The following is a 19,282-nucleotide window of genomic DNA, read 5'->3' as shown; positions in this document are numbered from 1 at the left end:
CGAGACAGGGTTTCTCTATATAGCCCTGGCTGTCCTGGAACTCACTCTGTAGACCAGGCTGGCCTCGAACTCAGAAATCCGCCTGCCTCTGCTTCCCAAGTGCTGGGATTAAAGGCCTGGGCCACCACGCCCAGCTCGAAATCCAATTCTTTTAAGGTTTGGGGTGAGTGAGCTCACCAGTTATAAATCTGAGAGGAGGACAAGGCCCTTGATGACACCCTGGGCTTTGCAGTGAGACCTTGCAGCATGCTGAGCAGGCCGGGCGGGGGGGGCACATTGCATTGATCTTTCCTTCGGATCTCCGACTCTCTGGGCTCAGTCTTTCACCACCAGAGGGCCCGCGGGCCTCAGGCTGCAGCTGCCATTTCAAACAATGCTTGTGGGATGGGAAAACTGGGCACCAACAAGGTGAGGGTCTTCGGGTGGGTCTGGGCAGCCATCCTTGAGTCTATTCCCTGTCTGCGCCTCTGAGCATGTTGCCCAACTCTGCCTGCAGCACCTCGGAGGCGGCCGCCCTGGAGCGGGAGCTACTGGAGGAGTACCGCTTTGGGCGGCAGCAGCTGGTGGAACTATGTGGGCACGCTAGTGCGGTGGCTGTGACCAAGGTACTAGCCCCATTTGCTCGGGTTTACTTCAGCCTATCACTCGAGTCCGGAAACTGAAGTACAAGGGAGCTCGCCGCCAGACCAGACCAGAGAACCAGACAAGGGGTACCAGACAAGGCAGAAGCGGGGTCCCCAGAGACTCAGGTTGGGGGGAGGACCTTCAGGGTGGGGCTGAAGCTTTCAAGGTACAGGCCTGGGTCTCTCAGAGGTGTGACCTGCCTGACAGCTATTGCTGCCATCTGCACACCCCAAAATGCCCAGTGAGAAAAGAGGTTCTAAGATGGACAGGGTGGGAGTGCAGTGGGCCAAATGAGGTCCGAAGCGGGGCCAAACTTGGTATATCTGGCTCTACTAAACCTTCACCAGCAAGATTACAGGAGGGTGTTGTTGAGAGGCATTTGCTGTGAGGTCCACTGAGCGGGTCTTGGGATCCTCCACGAAGCCCAAGGAAGGACCACAAGCCCCTGCCAGCACCGCATAAGCCCTACCTCTCATGTTTTAAAATTCCATTTATTTTACCCCGCCCCCTAGGTGTGAGTGTGAGCATGTCCGGTGGGTAGGATAGTTTGTGAGCTGTGTTCTTCCACCATGTGGGGTTCAGGAAAGAAACTACGGTCCCTTCAGAGGCTTGGTGGCAAGTTCTTATCAGTTGAGCCACTTAGCTGGCTTTACTCAGTAGCCCAGCTTGCCCTCGTGGTGGTTCACAGCTGCTAACTCCGCAGTTAGGGGGCTGAGGCAGAACTACTGCAAGTTCAAGACCAGCCTGAGTTAGAGTGAGGCCCTCTAAAACAATAAAAATTATGCGCAGGCTGATCGTTTGAAATAGAAAGCAGATAGGAAATCCCGAGAGATAAAGACAGAAGTGGGGTAGAATCAGGTGACCTAGGTGCCACTCTTGCCGAATTGGGGACATCCCTCTAAGATCACCCCACTTTTCACCTTTTTGAGGGAGCTGGGCAAGGGAAGGGGGAATGTGCCCTAAGTGCAGACAGAGTAAACAAACCGCACAGGGCGCAGAGGCCGGGTTCGCACTCTGCCCGCCCCGCATGCAGACCACCCCTCTGCCATGGCTTCGTCCTTCTGCCCCAGAACCCGCCCCCATCCAGCTGCCCTGCTGTGCTATGTCTTAGGCCTTCCCCTTGCCCTCGCTGTCGCGGAAGCAGAGGACCGTGCTGGTCGTGTGCGGCCCGGAGCAGAATGGCGCCGTGGGGCTGGCGTGTGCCCGGCACCTGCGGGTATTCGTGAGTAACAGGGCCGTGATGTGGGAGACAGAAATGGGGCTAGGGTCCCGCTGGGAACAGGAGGGGGACTTCTTCCCGCTTCCATCACCGAACCCGGGTTCCCTCACCCCCACCCCCAGGAATACCAGCCCAGCATCTTCTGCCCGGTGCGTTCGGCCGACGCGCTGCACCGTGACCTGACCACGCAGTGCGAGAAGATGGACATCCCATTCCTGTCCTTCCTGCCCGCCGAGGTCAGATGCACCCATCCTGCCCCGGCCTTGGCCCGTCCGAGCACAGCCCCTGACACTGCCCCTCTCCCCAGGTGCGGCTCATCGACGACGCGTACGGGCTGGTGGTGGACGCAGTGCTTGGGCCGGGAGTGCCGCTGGCAGAAGCAGGCGGGCACTGCGCGCGCGCGCTGGCCACACTGAAGCGACTCTCCATTCCGCTTGTGAGCCTGGACGTCCCCTCAGGCACGCCACCCAGGGACAGCCTGGTTACCCTAGCCTGTTTTTTCCATCCATCCCAAATTCTCCCCTCTGCACCCCACCCCCAACTCGGTTTTCCTCCTCCAACTCTTTCAACCTCAGTTTCCGCATCTGCCCCCATCCTGTTTCACACCCGCCCTGAGGATGGGAGCAATACAAGTGGCTGCCCCCAGTGACTCGGTGTCCCCTTGGTCCGAGTGCTCAGCTCCACGGGCACCACCCACCACCAGCCCTGTGAGCTCACTGGGCAGAGGCCACGCCTGCCAGGCCAGAGCTGCTAGGGACAACCGGCGCTCAGCCTCCCGTGGGGACTGCGTAGGAGTGTCCCCTAGCTACAAAGCTCCAGGACCATCCTGGACCAAAGCCGAGGCATATCTAGTTCGAGGGGGATACAGTAGGTGGTCTTGGAAAAGTGAGGGATCCTGCAGTTGGAAACCTCTAATCAGAGAAAGGAGCCCATGGCTCTGGTTAGTGCCTGAGGCAGGAGAGAAGTCCGGGTTGCCGGTTCGTGGACTGGGTGGAACCGAAACTCCTGGTGGTATGGGGAGAGGGCAGAGTCCTGACAAAAGTACCACGAGGTGGGTCAGAGAGCCAAGATGTCTCAGGTTGGAGGGGGAAATCAAATCCGATGGGGATGTGGGGGCACAGTTCAGAAGGAGGGGGGTCTCGGCTTACAGTACAGGGTGGGGAAGAGAGGCTGAGGTCAGACCCGAGGTGGGTGAGGAAGGTCTGATTTAAGCAAGGCGGCGGCTCCTGACCTCTGCGGAAGGAGACACGGCTCAGAAGGCAGAGGCTGGGTCTTGGCAGGCTAGCAGTGGAAATGGTGTAGTCGGAGGGTGGAGGCGGTTCTGCGGTCAGCAGGTCTGACCGCTACCCGCGTGCGTGGAGGAAGGCAGGGCAGACTTGGTCCCGGCCGGAGGTCCTCAGCTCCCCCTCTTGCGCCCTCAGGCTGGGATGCGGAGGCTGGCGGCGACGCAAAGGACGCGGTGCAGCCTGATGTGCTGGTGTCCCTTGCGGCGCCCAAGAGCTGCGCCGGCCGCTTCTCCGGACGTCTCCACTTTGTAGCCGGCAGGTTCGTGCCTGACGACGTGCGCCGAAAGTTTGGCCTGCACCTGCCAAAATATGCTGGCACCGACTGCGTGGCCTCACTGTGAACCGCACCAATAAACATCTCCACCACCTCTCCCCTGCCTCTTTTGTGCACCAGGCCAGGGGGTGGGCGGGTGGAGAGGGGATTTCCCTCCGGGTTTGCGGGGAGGAGCTACGCCGTGGAGTTTCTTAGAATGGAGAGCAGACCCCAAGAGGGACTTCCAGGCTGCAGGGGGGTGGCCTGCAGTACTTAGGACCGGTTCTCTATATTAAACAATATAGAGAACGTCCAGCATCCTAGGGCGCCAGCAGCTTCAAGTTTCAGACCAGAGGGAGCCAGGCACACAGCACGGGACCCAGTTGGAGAAGGAGGGGGAACGCAGGACACCGGGCGGTCTAAAGGCGGAGGTACCGCGGGAGGCATAGAAGACCCAGCGTGGTGTGCGGGGGCGGGGCTTGTGGCCCCGTTCCGCCCTTTTAGCCCCAAGCAGCCGCCAGACCCGCCCCAGTCGGATCCCTGAGCTTCGCAGAGCACTTCGGACCTGGCGATGGCATCACCTCTGCCCTTGCTCTATCTCTGCCTTGCCACCGTACACCTAGCGGGAGCGCGAGGTGAGATACTTTGGGGAACACCCCCTACACACACACACACACACACACACACACACACACACACAACAGGATGACAGCCGTGCGCCCAGAAGCGGGCGGGGGAACACCTCGTGAGCGTCCCAGAGAGCCGGTGAAAGAAAACTCTTCCATCGTCCCAGCAAGGTCCACTCGGCCAAGGCTTTGAACCATAAATTGTCAGGTTTCTGTGCCAAGGGGTCGTAGCTGTCCTTCCGCGGGGCTGGTGACAGTCCCATTTCTCAGAAGGCTGGGGCTCCAGGAAGAAGGGGGTTGTCTGAACCTGTCTGCCTTCCTAGTCCACCCTGGAAAGATGGAAGGCCAGAGAAACCAAGGACTTACCTGTTGGCACCTTGTGTCCCACCTAGAAAGACCCGGGAAAGTACATGGCAGGAGGGGACTCCCAGGAAGAGACCGCAGCGGTCTGCGGGTAGACGCAGAGCCGAATGCACTCGACTTGTATTTGATGAACATTTGAGCCTAGAAGTGTAGTGGGACACAGAGTCGCCAGATCTGCGGAGTGACAGGGCTTCAGGGTCCGCTGCTGGTAATGGGAAGGCTTCCTGGAGTGGGCGCTGCTGCAGTCCCCGGGGCTAGAGCTGGCCTCTCAGATCCTCAGTTTCCTATCCCGTGAAATGTGGTAATCAATGTTTCTCATGTTGCACCAAAAGAGGGGTCTCAGTGGTCCCTATCTTGTGCCTCCTCGAACTCCCACAGATGCCACCCCCACCGAGCACACTTCAACCGCCAGGGGTCTTCAAGGACGGCCGCCAGATACCGGCCAGCCCTCGCCAGCCCTGGAAGACTGGGAGGGTAAGTCACCTCAGCAACCCGCCTGTGTGATCTGGGCTTGATGGGGTCAGTGGGGAGGGGAGGGAGAATGAGGAGTCCTTGGACATCACAGCTCCTTGGGCCTCAAGGCTCCAAGCTGGAGGGACTAGCGGGAGGTGGGACCCGGGCTCAGCGTGTGATGCTCACAGAGGCCAGCGAGTGGACGTCGTGGTTCAACGTGGATCACCCGGGAGGAGATGGCGACTTCGAGAGCCTGGCCGCCATTCGCTTCTATTATGGTCCCGCGCGGGTGTGCCCGAGGCCACTGGCACTGGAGGCGCGCACCACCGACTGGGCGCTACCAGCTGCAATGGGCGAGAGGGTGCACGCCAACCCAGAGCGTGGATTTTGGTGTCTCAATCGTGAGCAGCCGCGAGGCCGCCGCTGCTCCAACTACCACGTGCGCTTCCGCTGCCCACTGGGTAAGGGCGGGACCCATAAGCTTGGGCGGGCGGGTACAGAACTACCCTAAAGAGCAAGTCCCAATGACGGCAGGGCACGGGCGTGGCTTAGAGAGACACACCCATCAGCAAAGTGAGGATTCAGGGAGCTGGGCCCAGGTTGTGGTAGGTAGTGCACTAACACGCCAGGATCTCATCAGCCCATCCTGAACAGCACCATGTTGGAGGACGCCTTAAGCCTCACTGTATTGAAGTCCGATGGGGAACAGCAAGGCTAATTAGGACCGCATCTAGCAAGGAGTTGTGTGTGTGTGTGTGTGTGTGTGCGCGCGCGCGCGCGCGCGCATGCAGGTGAGCTCTGTGCAGAACTGTATGCAGTCTGCCCCTGCAGTCAGAGAGGGTTTATACGGGGGGGGGGGGACAAGACCCACATAGTTCAGAAAGCCCGCTGACCAAGGTGGGCAGATCCACCTCATCTCCCACCTTGCTCCGCAGAGGCGGCTTGGGGCGCTTGGGGAGCGTGGGGCCTCTGCTCCAAGAGCTGCGGGCTAGGTCGTCGCCTGCGCCGCCGCAGCTGTCAAAGCTCCTCTGGGGACACGTGTCCCGGGAGCCCCCAAGAGGCGCAGAAGTGCGTGAGATCCCGTTGCCCAGGTAGGAGGGATGGGGCCTGAGGAGGGGATGATCAGGGGTGGGGCCTACATAAAAAGGGGACCAGTTGAAGTGGAGGCCATGCACACGCTAGGGTAGAAGACTATACAGAGGGGGTGGGTGGATGCTCGGCAGGCATGGGAAGACCTGAAGAGTTATTTCACCTAGTGTGCACACTAAGATATCCCTGTGAAGACAGAAGCCTTCACTCGGCGCATACTCTGGGTGCACGCATTCAACCTTTAGTCTTTGCCTGTCCTGCTCGCCCACGCAGACCCGATGCCCAGGCCCTCCCTGTGCCAGACAGCAGGCCAGCCAGGAGGGGACTGGAAATTCCACTCAGGCCTGGGCTCCACAAACATGGTCTGCAGACAGCTGCAACAGGGCCCTCATATAGTTGGGGCACGATGCCGCCAATGGTGGGGACCCCACCCGGTGCCTCTGCCCTCAAGTTTCCACTGGAACTTTCCACTTTGTGGAGAAGCAGCAGCGTTGGAAGTGAGACAGATGTTGTCCAAGACAGCCCCTTGCTCCCAGCCCCACCCAGGAACACCTGCCCATGAGTCCTCGCCATCTTTTAAGAATCAGCCTCTTTGGTCCCCTCTTGGAGCTTCTCCCTTGTATCTATGGACCCACCTTCCTTACATTGCTCCAGCTCTGCCCACTTATCCCTGTCTCCAGACTTAAGTCCAGCCACACTGAAGCTTGTGGTGAACTGATGGGAGGCAGGGTCACATATGTTTGTAACTGAGTGCAAAGCTCTCCCCAAGAGTTCTCTGCGCCTGCCGTTTCCATGTTCCCCTAGGGTGTAGCTCCGACACCTGCGGGTGCCCCAACCACATCCTCCTGGGCTCGGTGGTCACCCCATCTGGGCGACCGCTGTCAGGAGCCAGGGTCTCCCTGCGAACCCGACCTGGCACCATAGCCACCAGTGGCACCCATGGAACCTTCCGAGTGCCCGGAGTCTGTGCGGGCAGCAAGGTCAGTGTCAGCGCCCAGATGAATGGCTTCTCTGCTGGCACAGCCCAGGCTCATGCCAACAGCTCCAACACAGCCGCAGTCACCATCATCCTTGAAGAGTTAGGTGAGTGTCCCTGCAGCCAAGAACATGTGTTACAGAGGAGGATGTTCCAGGCCAAGGGGAAAAAAACCAAGCTGTGACTCACTTGTTGACAGCACAGAATGAGGTGGGCTGTCCCTGAGAGAGCTTGTCCCTGGTCATGAGCTTGGCCAACTCTGACCCCCTCAGGGAAGCCGTACCTGGTAAAGCACCCTGAGTCTCGAGTTCGAGAGGCAGGTCAGAATGTGACCTTCTGCTGCAAGGCCTCGGGGACACCCATGCCCAAGAAATATTCCTGGTGAGTGTCCACACAAACTTAGGGAGCTCGGCCAGCTTTGGGTTGAATGGGATTGTACTCTCTGGTATTTCAAAGCTTTCTAACACTAAGGTGTGACATGGCCACATGACCCCAGCGCTGAGGCAGGGCTGTCAGGAACTTGAAGTAGTTAGTGACGGTTACATTGTGTGTGTGTGTGTGTGTGTGTGTGTGTGTGTGTGTAGCCATGTCACCAAAGAAGAACAAGCAGAGCTGGCTGGAGGGCGGGGCAGGCCTGTAGAGGCTGGAGATTGGGGGTTCGAAATCAGCCTTCACTATACAGCCTAAAGTGCAGAAGATCTTGTCTCAGCGAAACAAAAACCTCCTAAGGAGTGAATGCTGCCCTCTGTCTCCCCTGCAAAGCGCAGAGGCTCAGGAGGCTGGGCTCCAGGAAGCCCTCTCCAGCTCTTCCCTCCTAGAGACAGATGCAGTCCAGCCACCGTTCCTAAGATCCCCACGATGCTGTGCACTTACTGCTTTCTTCAGGTTCCACAACGGAACCCTCCTGGACCGACGCCAGCAGGGGTCTGGGCCACACCTAGAGCTCCAGGGGCTTCACGTGGCGCAGGCAGGGGAGTACCACTGCAAGGCCTGGAACGAGGCGGGCACGGTGCGATCCCGCGCCGCCCTCCTCACGGTACTCGGTGAGTGTGGTCCAGTCCCGCCCCACCCGAGCCCAGCCCTAGTCCCCCACCTCAGCCTCCCTCCCATGACCTGGTTGTGTGGAATCCCCAGCTCCCGGCCAGCAGGCCTGTGACCCCCGACCTCAGGAACACCTGATCAAGCTTCCGGACGACTGCGGCCAGCCCGGCGGCGGCCCCACGTACCTAGACGTGGGTCTGTGCGCGGACACGCGCTGCCCGGGCCCTGTGGGCTCCGGCCCTCGCTGTGGGGACGCGGGCTCTCGCTGCTGCTCAGTGCTGCGCCTGGAGAGCAGGGACATCCGCTGCTCTGGCTACGTGCTCCCGGTGAAGGTGGTGGCCGAGTGTGGCTGTCGCAAGTGCCTGCCCCGTCGGGGACTTGTGCGGGGCCGCGTGGTGGCTGCCGATTCCGGGGAGCCCCTGCGTTTCGCCAGGATACTGCTGGGCCGCGCACCCCTCGGCTTCACCTCCTACCAGGGCGACTTTACCATCGAGGTGCCGCCGGCCACCGAGCGCCTCGTGGTGACTTTCGTGGACCCGAGTGGCGAGTTCGTAGACAGCGTCCGCGTGCTGCCTTTCGACCCTCGCGGAGCCGGTGTGTACCACGAGATCCGCGCGCTGCGCAAGGCGGCCGCAGTGCTGTTGGACGCGGAGCTGGGCGGTGAAATCCCGCTGGGCGGCACAGAGGCGGCGCCAGCGCTAGGCGAGCTAGTCCTGCCGCCCGGGACCTTCCACCACCCCGATGGCCGTCCCTACGCGGGGCCCGTGGAGGCGCGTGTCACTTTCGTGGACCCTCGTGACCTGGCGTCGGCGTCCGCGGCGTCCAGCGACCTGCGCTTTCTGGACAGCGCGGGTGAGCTGGCGCCTCTGCGAACCTATGGCATGTTTGCAGTGGACCTGCGCGCGCCCGGCTCCCCGGAGCAGCTGCACGTGGCGCGCGCGGACGTGCGCGTGGACGCCGACCACGTGCGCATGCCCGGTCACGCCGAGGCCCTGGCACTCTGGTCGCTGGACCCGGAGACCGGCCTGTGGGAGGAGGAGGGGGCTGAGCAAGGAGGCGGCGGCTTCCGGCGTGAGACGGCGGCGGCGCGCGTGCGCAGGGAGGAGCGCGCGTTCCTCGTGGGCGCGCTCACCATGCGCGAGCGCCGCTTGTTCAACCTAGACGTGCCGGAGCGGCGCCGGTGCTTCGTGAAGGTTCGCGCCTACGGCACGGATCGTTTCGCGCCCGCCGAGCAGGTGCAGGGCGTGGTGGTGACGCTGCTCAACCTGGAGCCCGCGCCCGGCTTCACGGCCAACCCACGCGCGTGGGGTCGCTTCGACAGCGCGGTCACAGGGCCCAACGGCGCGTGCGTGCCGGCCTTCTGCGACGCCGAGCAGCCCGACGCCTACACGGCCTTTGTGACCGCGGCTCTGGGAGGCGAGGAGCTGGAGGCCGCGCCGTCGCGGCCACGCGCGACCTCGACCGTCGTGGGCGTAGCGCAGCCCTACCTGGAGCGCCTAGGCTACCAGCGCACTGATCACGACGACCCTGCGCTCAAGCGCACAGGCTTCCGCTTGAACCTTGCGCGTCCACGCGCCGGCCACGAGTCCGAGGCGCACGGGCCCGTGTATCCGTGGCGCCGCCTGCGCGACTGCGAGGACGCGCCGGTCACTGACAGTCACTTCCGATTCTCGCGCGTGGAGGCGGACAAGTACGAGTACGACGTGGTGCCGTTCCACGAGGGAGCGCCCGCCTCTTGGACCGGCGACCTGCTGGCCTGGTGGCCTAACCCGCAGGAGTTCCGCGCGTGCTTCCTGAAGGTGCGGCTGCAGGGCCCGCAGGAGTACATGGTGCGTTCGCACAACGCAGGTGGCACCCACGAAGCCACACGCGGCCGCCTCTACGGGCTGCGCGACACCCGCAGCGTGCGCCACCCTGAGCGCCCGGGTGCCTCGGCCGCCTGCGTGGAGTTCAAGTGCGGCGGCATGTTGTTTGACCAGCGCCAGGTGGACAGGACGCTCGTGACTGTGACCCCACAGGGCAGCTGCCGCCGCGTGGCCGTCAACACGCTCCTGCAGGACTATCTAGCCAGGCACCTGCCGCTCGCCCCCGCTGATGACCCCGCCGCCTTCGCCATGCTGGCTCCGCTCGACGCTCTGGGCCACAACTATGGCGTCTACACGGTCACCGACCAGAGCCCACGGTTGGCCAAGGAAATTGCCATCGGCCGCTGCTTCGACGGCTCCTCCGACGGCTTCTCCCGGGAGATGAAAGCGGACGCGGGCACGGCAGTCACCTTCCAGTGCCGAGAGCCGCCCGCCAGACCCAGTCTCTTCCAGCGGCTGCTGGAGAACCCTTCATCAGCGCTTGGCGACATCCGTAGGGAGATGGGCCAAGCCACCCGCTATTCCCGGGTTAACCAAACCCAGGCTGGAGACACCAGCCCCTTGGGCCCTGGACAGTGACCTGGTCCACGACCTCACTCTTTGCCTTGCTTTAGACTCCTGTATCTTCGGAAAGCCTCCCCCGCTTTGGCTCCCAGGGTTCTGGGTCCCCTTCCCCCTTCTCCACCAAGAATTTGGTCAAGATGAAAACTAAGGGTGCTGGTGGAAATTCGGGGCAGGAAGCTGAGGCTCTGTGAGCAGAAACAGAGTGTCCAGCTGTAGATGAAGCCAGGCCCAGGGACGTGATTGTCCACTTAAGGCCCGAGTCTCAGCCTTTGTGAGATCCTGTGCCCCGGCTTTGGCTCTGAGGTCGTATTTATTGAGATAAAGCCTCAGTGGGTGGGTGTGAATCGGGGTACAGGTTGGGCCCCTGGAATGTGGGGAAAGGGTGCTTTGGGGTCGCCATGCAGGGGAAGCCAGGGCGGCGGCAAGGGTGGTTCCATGGTGCTTGGGAATGCCCTCCGGACTTGGGGGCAGGTGCTATCGGGCTCAATTAAAAATGCTATCATTTCCAACCCCTTGTGTCAATTGGAAAGGTGAAGGCTGGTGGGACTGATCTGGGACGTGATCCCAACAGCTTGAGGCAGGAGCATGCTACAAAGGCAGGAGCATCCAGGCCAGCCTGACTACAAAGCCAGTTGTGTCTGAAAACCAAACAAGAAGAGAGGGCTTGGAGGCACATGGGGCCTGTGTGCCGGCAGCCAAGGGATTCCTGCGTGGTACGTGTGTCAGGTGCCCGGCTGAAAAGGGTGTGTGGTGTGCGTGGTGTGTGTGTGTGTGTGTGTGTGTAATGTGTGTGTTTGTATAGTGTGTGTGGTGTGTGTATAGTGTGTGGTGTGTGTGTGTGTAATGTGTGTGGTGTGTGTAGTGTGTGTGTGTATGTGTAATGTGTGTGTGTATAGTGTGTGTGGTGTGTGTATGGGTGTGTATAGTGTGTGTGGTGTGCGTGGTGTGTGTATGTGTGTGTAATGTGTGTATTGTGTGTGTGGTGTGTGTATGTGTGTGTAATGTGTGTATTGTGTGTGTGTGGTGTGTGTATGTGTGTGTATAGTGTGTGTGGTGTGCGTGGTGAGTGTATGTGTGTGTGTGTATTGTGTGTGTGTGGTGTGTGTATGTGTGTGTATAATGTGTGTAGTATGTGTAGTGTGTGTGGTATGTGTAGTGTGTGTGGTGTGCGTGGTGTGTGTGTGTGATGTGCGTGGTGTGTGTGTAGTGTGTGTGTGTGTGTGTGGTGTGCCTGTGGAGGTGGTATAGAGATGTCGATGACTAGAGTGCACAGGAGCTCCACAGTGCTGGGGCCTCATGACTGCTGCTGGGCTTGGCTAGTGGCTCAGAATTACAGGGCAAGGAGGAGCCTGTTGGGAAAGTTCCTGGGACAGGTGTAGCCATTCCCACCACTGTTGCCTTGGCTCCTCAGGGTAGGCCTGTGCCGGCCTGAGCACCTCCGAGCTGAGGCCCAGCCATACCTTGGCCAGCCACTGGGGTCCAGGCTCCACGGGGACCTACTAGCCTCAGAATGACGAGAGATCAGGATGAGGCAGACCCTGCCCCCAGGTGGACACCCCACAGCACAGCTGTGCTGATCACACTCACTCTGCTGAGTTGTGAGACCCTACAGGAGTGGGGCTCCCCAGTGGCCCCTCATGCCCCCCACATCAGCTAGCCTGGAGACATGAGTGAGTCCCTGGGAAAAGGGCCTTTTCGGTTTGAGACCTCTAACTCCCCATGTAGTTGAGGATGACCTTGAGTTCCTGACCCTCGTGACTCTATTGCTGAGTGGCAGACATGCCCAGTTTATGGCGGAACCCAGCAGGGCTTTGTGTATGCTCCACAAGTGCTCTACCAACTGAGCCTCATCTCTAACTCCAAGAAAGGAGGGTCCTATGCCCACCCTCCCTGAAGCTGGGTCCTGTCACAGAAGAGCACGGGTGCTCTTCACTGGGGGCCTGCGCACCCCCTTTTATTGCTCACCTTGCATGTTTGGGCAGCAGGTGACTAGCTGTGTGAACCCATGAATGGCCATACACACGGGGACCCCCTCGGGGGTCAGCTCTTTCGGTGCCCAGTTAGTCCCTGAGTCACCATACCCCTGGTGTGTCATTTTAACTCACTTCCGGACTTTAGTCTGGCTACTAACAAGCACTCCCCCCCCCTGCCCCTTGCCCCCACCACGTGGTGAGCACCTCCTGGTAGGGGCCATTTTTACCCATAGCAGGAATACCTTCCTGTACCCTGAGGGATGTGGGTCCTCAGGGTTCAGAAAAAAAGCTGTTAAGTCCAGACCCTGGCCTTTGAGATGACCCCAGGGCTCTGCTGGAGCTGTAGACAACAGAGGCTTAGAGCCCAGCTCACTCAGCAGTGCAGGGCTGCTTGGGGGAGTCCAAGGATTATCCAGGGCTGCAGCTCCCCACAAAGGGATGGGGAGCCCGCTGTGAAGTCCAGGCTCCTGATGAGGTGTCCAGCCTTCTCGCCAAATACCTTTCATTGAGAAAGTGTTGGGGCTTCTCTGGCTGCCAGCTGGGGCAGCCAGCTGGGCTTTAGGGGGAGGTGACTGGCCTGTCCCTGGTGTCTTTGTTAGTGTGGAGTAGAGCTAGTGGGAACCCATCTCTAGCTAGGCCCAGAGGGCTGTGGACCTCTTTCCCTCTCAGCCTATTCAGTGACAGGGCAGAATTCACCCCCAACTTTTACATTAGGAAATTAAGACTCCAGGGAAGGGAGAGCTGCCCTGCACTGGCAGCGGCTCTCTCTGCCTCCGGTGCTTGGTCCCAGCCCTCCCTCTTGGAACCTCAGTCATAGCTTCTGGAAAATCCATCACCTCCCTCCACCCCCAGCAGGGCTGCCAGGACACGCCCCTTGGCTGGGGTTGGGGGGGGATCAGGGCCAAGACCCCCCCAGAGACCCTGCTCCTGCCTCCCTGAGGTCAGCTCGGGGCACTGGAGGCCCAATGTCCTGCCCCCGACACTTTAGATTTTATAATTTTAGAACCAGGGGTTCTTAAAATTCCTCACACCATGGCATAGAGAAAAATCTTGGACCAGTAAAATGCTTAAAACAAGCCTGAAAACAACAGAATCCAAGAGGAAGAGCTGCTGCGAGACAGACCTGGAGGGGGGCTGCTGGGGTGTGACCCCGAGACTACACGTGCTCTGAGGGTGCGCAGTGGATACATAGTGTGTTGGGCCCCAACATTTGTTTTCAGGGAGAATGACTGCTTGGGTCACCCAGCTGTCATGGACACTAACCTGGGGGTGAAGTGGCTATTTCTGGGTTTGGTTCCGTTTGGTTGTTTCCTTAGAGATGGGACCTCATGTTCAAATTCACTATGCAGCCAAGGATAGCCTGGGACTTCTGATCTTCCCGATTTTACCTCCTGAGAGCTGGTGGCAGGTGTAAGCCACCACTCCCTGCTGGGAACTGGTCTTGAAGGACGTGTTGGCTGGACAGTAGGTAGGAAAGGAAAGGCAGACAGCTGGGACAATATGTGCCCAGGCTGGAGGGGCAACACGGAGGGGCAAGCAGGTGACACCGAGGGAGGGAAGCAGATTCTAGGTGGAGCAACATTTAGAAGTCACTTTCTTCTTTCGTTCGGGCATTTGTGTATATGTGGGCACATTTATGCCACAACATGACGATGGAGTCCAGAGAGCATGTGGAGTTACTTTTTTTTTTTTTTTTTTTTTTGGTTTTTCAAGACAGGGTTTCTCTGTGTAGCCCTGGCTGTCCTGGAACTCATTCTGTAGACCAGGCTGGTCTCGAACTCAGAAATCCGCCTGCCTCTGCCTCCCAAGTGCTGGGATTAAAGGCGTGCGCCACCACGCCCGGCTCATGGAGTTACTTTTTTGCTCTCCTCCATGCGGGTTCCGGGGATTGAACTCGGGACTGCAGGCCTGTGCGGCAAGCACCTTTACCCCTGAGCAGTCTTGCTGGATCAGCCTGGGTTACACAATGTCTTAGGACAGGTTCCCTCGCTGCCCCACCCCCCACCCTAAGGAGCTCTCCCCAGCCTTTGGGACTCGCTCCTCGGTGGCACGGGGGCTGCTCTCCCCACTTGGCCCAGCTTTCTCTCTCAGTCCTGGCGGAACATATCTGGCTCTTCTGTAGGAGCCTCGAGGACCTGGCGTGGCCACCCACCACTTCCCCACTGTCTGTCTCTCTCATCAGTCTCAGAGGTGGGTCTGTCCCAGTCTTAGACCCCAAGGGCTGGAGCTGGCCTGGCAGGCACTGGCTTCAGCACTAGCAGAGGATGCAGGGACGTCACTGTGGGGTGTGGGGAAGGGGATGATATCTTGGGGCTGGGAACAGAGTCCAGGCTCAGGTTCCAGATGGGGGTACTGGCAAGTGATAGGGAGGGGACCAGCATGGGGGGAGGGGACTCCCAGCTGTTGGAGGTAGACACAGGAAGACAGACATAGCCTCACCCAAGACCTCTCTGCCCAGGGCACAGAGCCAAGGTGTCAGTCAGAGGCAACCCGCCTGCCAGTCATCAGCCAAGGTCAGGCTTTCCTGGCCACACCCTATCTCTGTCCCTTACAGTCAAATATTCCCTCCTTTACCACCCAGCACCTTTTGGTCACCTTTTGGTCTGTCATGGCAGGACACCTGCAAATGCTTTAGGCACTGTAACCTCTGGCTCACAGGGAATGGACACCCCAGCATGGAGTCCCGTGCCACGGGCCCACACCACACCCACCTGTGCCCCATAGTCACCCAGCCTCCCTCCCATGGTGGATGGCTTGCCTCAAGCCTTCTCCAAATATGTCTGTCCTACAGAGTCTAGCTGTCCACATCTGGGTGCTCTGGGCACATCCCACCGTCTCGCAGCCCAAGGGAGGAGTGGACTGAGGGAACCCCGGGCCTCCAAGATCCCAACTGCTTCTGCAGCAGAGGCCTGAATCCCTCCCTGTGCTGACTCAGCCTGGAACAGGCAGCACCGCCAAACCTCAGCTATGTCCTCAAAGGCTGTCTGGCCCCAGACGGTGCTGGAGCACGGCGGAGCTGGGCTGAGGACCAGCCAGGCAGAGGTGAGGCCATAGCTCCCACCCCCTCTTCCTGCCTGAGGGAGTCTGGAGACATGACCCTCACACACACACCCTGAGGGCCAGGCTATACCCTGCTTCATGAAGACTATAGGTTAACCCCTGGTCTTGTGAGGATCCTGTGTGGAGCACACACAAAGCACACCCCACTGCCAAGATAAGACGTGGAGAGCTATGCTTAGATAAGAGTAAAGACCCCAGGAACCTCGAAAGTCAAAGTGAAACAGGCACAAAAACTCCTTGTAAGGCCAGGGCTTTGAAGACACGGAATTTTCAAAGGTGAATGGGAGTTTTCCAAAACCAGACCCAGAACGCTGAAAGTCGTAAAATGAGTTTTCCCTTTGTTTGTAAGGTTTCATGAGGGGGAGCTGGGGGTGGTGAGTCTCATGGATGAGCATCTGCCCTAGGAGCTCTAAGTCTGGTGCATAAGGCAAAGCAGAACCGGCGAGAGCGCCCGGAAGCAACCTTAGGCTTCAGACCCGCACTCTCTGGGGTTAGATTGGGCTAGACCCTGCCAACACCTGAACACGGGCTACGTCTGCTTGTTTGGTGTCTGCCGGGGCAGGGGTTTGCTATGTAGCTCAGGCGTCAGCTCCATCAGGGTGGGATTAAAGCTGTATGCCTATGCTTTAATGGTATCCCTACTTCACAGCTAGGGAGATGAGTCGGAGGCTGAGGCGGCAGCAACGGATCTCACCGACAGGTGGGCCAGTTACACACAACCTTGGACTGAACCTACAGCAGTGGATGCCACCCCACCCCAGCAGGCTCTACGGTTTGAAAGCCAAGTCCGGCATGTTGGCACCTATCATTCCAGCACTTGAGGGGTAGACACAGTTCAGGAATTCCCCATCCTCCCTAGGCTATTGTAGTGAGTTCAAAGCCAGCCAGAGCTACATTGACCCTGTTTCAGAACAAAAACAATGAAAAACAGAAAAAGAAAAGAAAGAATAGCTGAGTAGCTATAACCAGGGCTTCTCGGTGGAGGAGGACAGGCCTCAGGCCGGGCAGCCAGACCTTCCGGGAGGCCCAGGCCCCCGGCCTGGCCCCGCTACTGTCTGGCCAGGCTGAACACAAACACGGAGTGGCTAGCCCTACGGAATCTAGGTTGTGGTCAGGCTGTGGCTGAAGAAGCCGTTGGAAAAACACAAGGCCCACGCGGCCAGGCCCAGCTTACATTTCATCCGGCAGGAGCGGCTGCCTGGCGCCGGGCACTGAGGAATGTCGCTGGCAGGCCTTGGCACCTGCTGCTGGTCAGGGCTGCTGCAGCCAGCCTGATTCTAGCCTCCTGGATGTCCTGGGAGAACTCATTCCCCCCCCCCCCATACCTCCAATCTGCATGGCCTTGTTAAACTCTGGATCTCCTTCCCCCAGGAAGTGCTGGCTTGCTGGCCTTCGAGCACCTCAAGGGCAGTTCCACCTCCATGAGCCTCTCTCCTTGAACACCTGGGCCTCTGCTGGTCCTCAGATCCTATGGGCTCAGCCCAGTATTTATGCTCTGCTTATCATATCATCTGTGTGCTGGATGCTGGCGCGTTTTCCTGGCTTCTGCTCACAGACCTCCCCTGGAACAGTTGTTCCTGTGACCTCCCCATGTTATAGACAGGGAAACTGAGGCTCAGAACACTTCCTTCCAGTTTTTAGATTGCTTTAGAATTCTGGAGACGGGATTTAGTTTTTTAGGTTGACTGCGCCTCCTCGTGGTTAAAGACGTAACTGCAACTGAGCCATGCGAGGTCCCCTAAGGTCCCTCCTGCTTTTTCCTTGATTTGACTCATTTGCTCTCCACCCATGGCTTCCACAGTCCCTTCAATGGCTTCCACAGTCCCTTCAGAGGCATCAGGGGGGCTTGAATGCATCCACACCGGGTCATCATTGAAACTCTTGAAGGTAGAACCTGCCCTCTCCAGTAAGATCCAGGCCTGTCCCTCCTTAGTCTTGCTGTCTCCATTTCCTTTCCATGGCTCTTCTCTCTTCTCTCTCTTTCTCTCTCTCTCTCTCTCTCTCTCTCTCTCTNTCTCTCTCTCTCTCTCTCTCTCTCTCTCTCTCTCTCTCTCTCCCTCTCCCTCTCTCTCCCATCTGTTCTCTGTTTCTCTCCCATCTCTCTCTGTCTCTGTCTCTTTCCCCCTCTGACTGTTTCTCCTCTCTGTCTGTCTCTCCTCTCTCCTGTCTGTCTCTGTCTATCTCTATCTTTCTCTCTCTGCCACTCCGTTCTCCATTCAGTCAAAGGCTGAGACAGTTGTGGTCCCAGCAGGGCTCACAGGGTCGGTGGGATCCTCAAATGCCGGTCTGTCAATGGCTCAGGATGGTGTTGGCCCTAGCCAAGCTTCTGAGCAGGTAATGCCCTCCTCCACCTATTCATGTGCCTCACCTCAGCCAGAGAAGCTTCCAGATTCTCAAGCTTTTTCTCTGTAGCATGTGAGTGGCTGGGAACAGTCCCAGGCTGTGCACCGCAGGGATGCGAAGAGTGGCAGTGACCACTGCCTTCAGCTGCTCTGCACTTCAGTGGGGTTTATCTCCAAAGACACCTTGCTCAGTGATATATTAATTAGTTGTGGAAAAGGGTGAGACTTTGGGAAATGGAAAGATGGCTCTGTGTTTAAGAACACTGGCTGTAGCTGGTGGTAGTGGTGGCGCATACCTTTAATCTAGCATTTGGAAGGCAGAGGCAGGNGGATCTCTGAGTTTGAGACCAGCCGAATCTACAGAGCAAATTTCAGGATAGCCAGGGCTACACAGAGAAGCCCTGTCTCAAGAAGACAACAAAAAAACCCAATCAAACCAAAAGAACATTGACCGCTTTTCCAGAGGACCTGGGTTCAATTCCCAGCACCATATCATAGCTCCCAACTATCTATAACTTCAGTTCCCAGAGACCTGGAACCCTCTACTCACCCTCTGGTACAGACCTGGTACTTGAACATACATGCTGGCAGAATGGCCTATTACATAAAATATTTTTATTTTATTTTTTAAAGATTGATTGATTGATTGATTGATTATATCTAAGTACACTGTAGCTGTCTTCAGATACACCAGAAGAGGGCATCAGATCTCATTATAGATGGTTGCGAACCACCATGTGGTTGCTGGGAATTGAACTCAGGACCTCTGGAAGCGCAGTCAGTGCTCTTAACTGCTGAGCCATCTCTCCAGTTCCTGATCCATTCTATAATATGGCAAAACTTCAAAAGTGCCCCTGACAGAAGCTAGATACAGAATCCCAGGTGGGATGTGGGCCACTGACACTGTACAGAAGGCGAACCCAGATAAGTGGCTGCTGGGGCCTGGGGATGTGCGTGGGGACAGACTGACGGTGGAGACAGCGCCATTGGAGGATGAGAGTGTCCAGTCACTACAGGTGGCTGCTAACCACTCGCCAGCCCTCAGGCTCAGCAGAGCACATGGTGACACTCACATAGCAGGCAGTGACAGGGTGCACCTGGCCAGGTCCCAGGGATAAGGTGGTCCCCACCTGTCATGGGCTCTTCCCAGGTTGTAGGTAAAGGACACTCTGTTACTGTTGTGATGGTGGCTGACAGGATGAGGTCACGGCCATGAGGACACTGCCTGCCAGGTGGCTCCAGGGCGCAGGCTGTAGAGGGAGGGCCCTATTGGTTGCTGCAGAGGAGAAACGGGACAAGGCTTCAAATTCTCCCAAATTCTCAAAACCCCCAAACCAAACACAAAGGAGCTAAAACAGAACCACAAACAAAGCCAAACCCATTGCCAGTAAGAGCAGAGGCCATGCCACAGCTCCCACGAGGTTTCAGAGCTGATAATGGCATCTAGGTTGTCACCTGTCACTTAGACAAGCTTGTATTGAAAACACTGGAGGAGCCGGGCGTGGTGGCGCATGCCTTTAATCCCAGCACTCAGGAGGCAGAGGCAGG

General features: G+C 58.4%; 2 protein-coding genes across 3 annotated transcripts in view; both read left to right on the top strand.

Moving 5' to 3' along the window:
• Yjefn3 (YjeF N-terminal domain containing 3) overlaps positions 1-3,477 on the top strand; it is a 6,315-nt gene extending 2,838 nt beyond the window's left edge. Inside the window, exons 2-6 of one of the 2 annotated variants that reach the window (XM_021219889.2) lie at positions 497-605; positions 1,736-1,846; positions 1,966-2,079; positions 2,151-2,301; positions 3,265-3,477. In XM_021219889.2, the coding sequence (XP_021075548.1) occupies positions 497-605; positions 1,736-1,846; positions 1,966-2,079; positions 2,151-2,301; positions 3,265-3,470 (691 nt within the window). In that variant the 3' untranslated portion in view covers positions 3,471-3,477. The remainder of the gene's footprint in view (positions 1-496; positions 606-1,735; positions 1,847-1,965; positions 2,080-2,150; positions 2,302-3,264) is intronic. The other variant, XM_029532129.1, reaches the window with a different exon arrangement.
• Positions 3,478-3,912: 435 nt separating this feature from the next.
• Positions 3,913-10,868, top strand: Cilp2 (cartilage intermediate layer protein 2). Its single transcript, XM_021219828.1, has 8 exons — positions 3,913-4,017; positions 4,750-4,845; positions 5,013-5,285; positions 5,760-5,915; positions 6,718-6,996; positions 7,162-7,270; positions 7,775-7,932; positions 8,024-10,868. The coding sequence occupies exons 1-8, from the start codon at positions 3,954-3,956 to the stop codon at positions 10,372-10,374; spliced, it is 3,486 nt and encodes a 1,161-aa protein (XP_021075487.1). The 5' UTR covers positions 3,913-3,953; the 3' UTR covers positions 10,375-10,868.
• The last annotated feature ends 8,414 nt before the right edge of the window (positions 10,869-19,282 follow it).

Source organism: Mus pahari, chromosome 19 (assembly GCF_900095145.1).
Source record: "Mus pahari chromosome 19, PAHARI_EIJ_v1.1, whole genome shotgun sequence".
NCBI lineage: Eukaryota > Metazoa > Chordata > Mammalia > Rodentia > Muridae > Mus > Mus pahari.
Note: the sequence above shows the minus strand (reverse complement) of the source record. Positions and strands in the feature narration are given on the sequence as shown.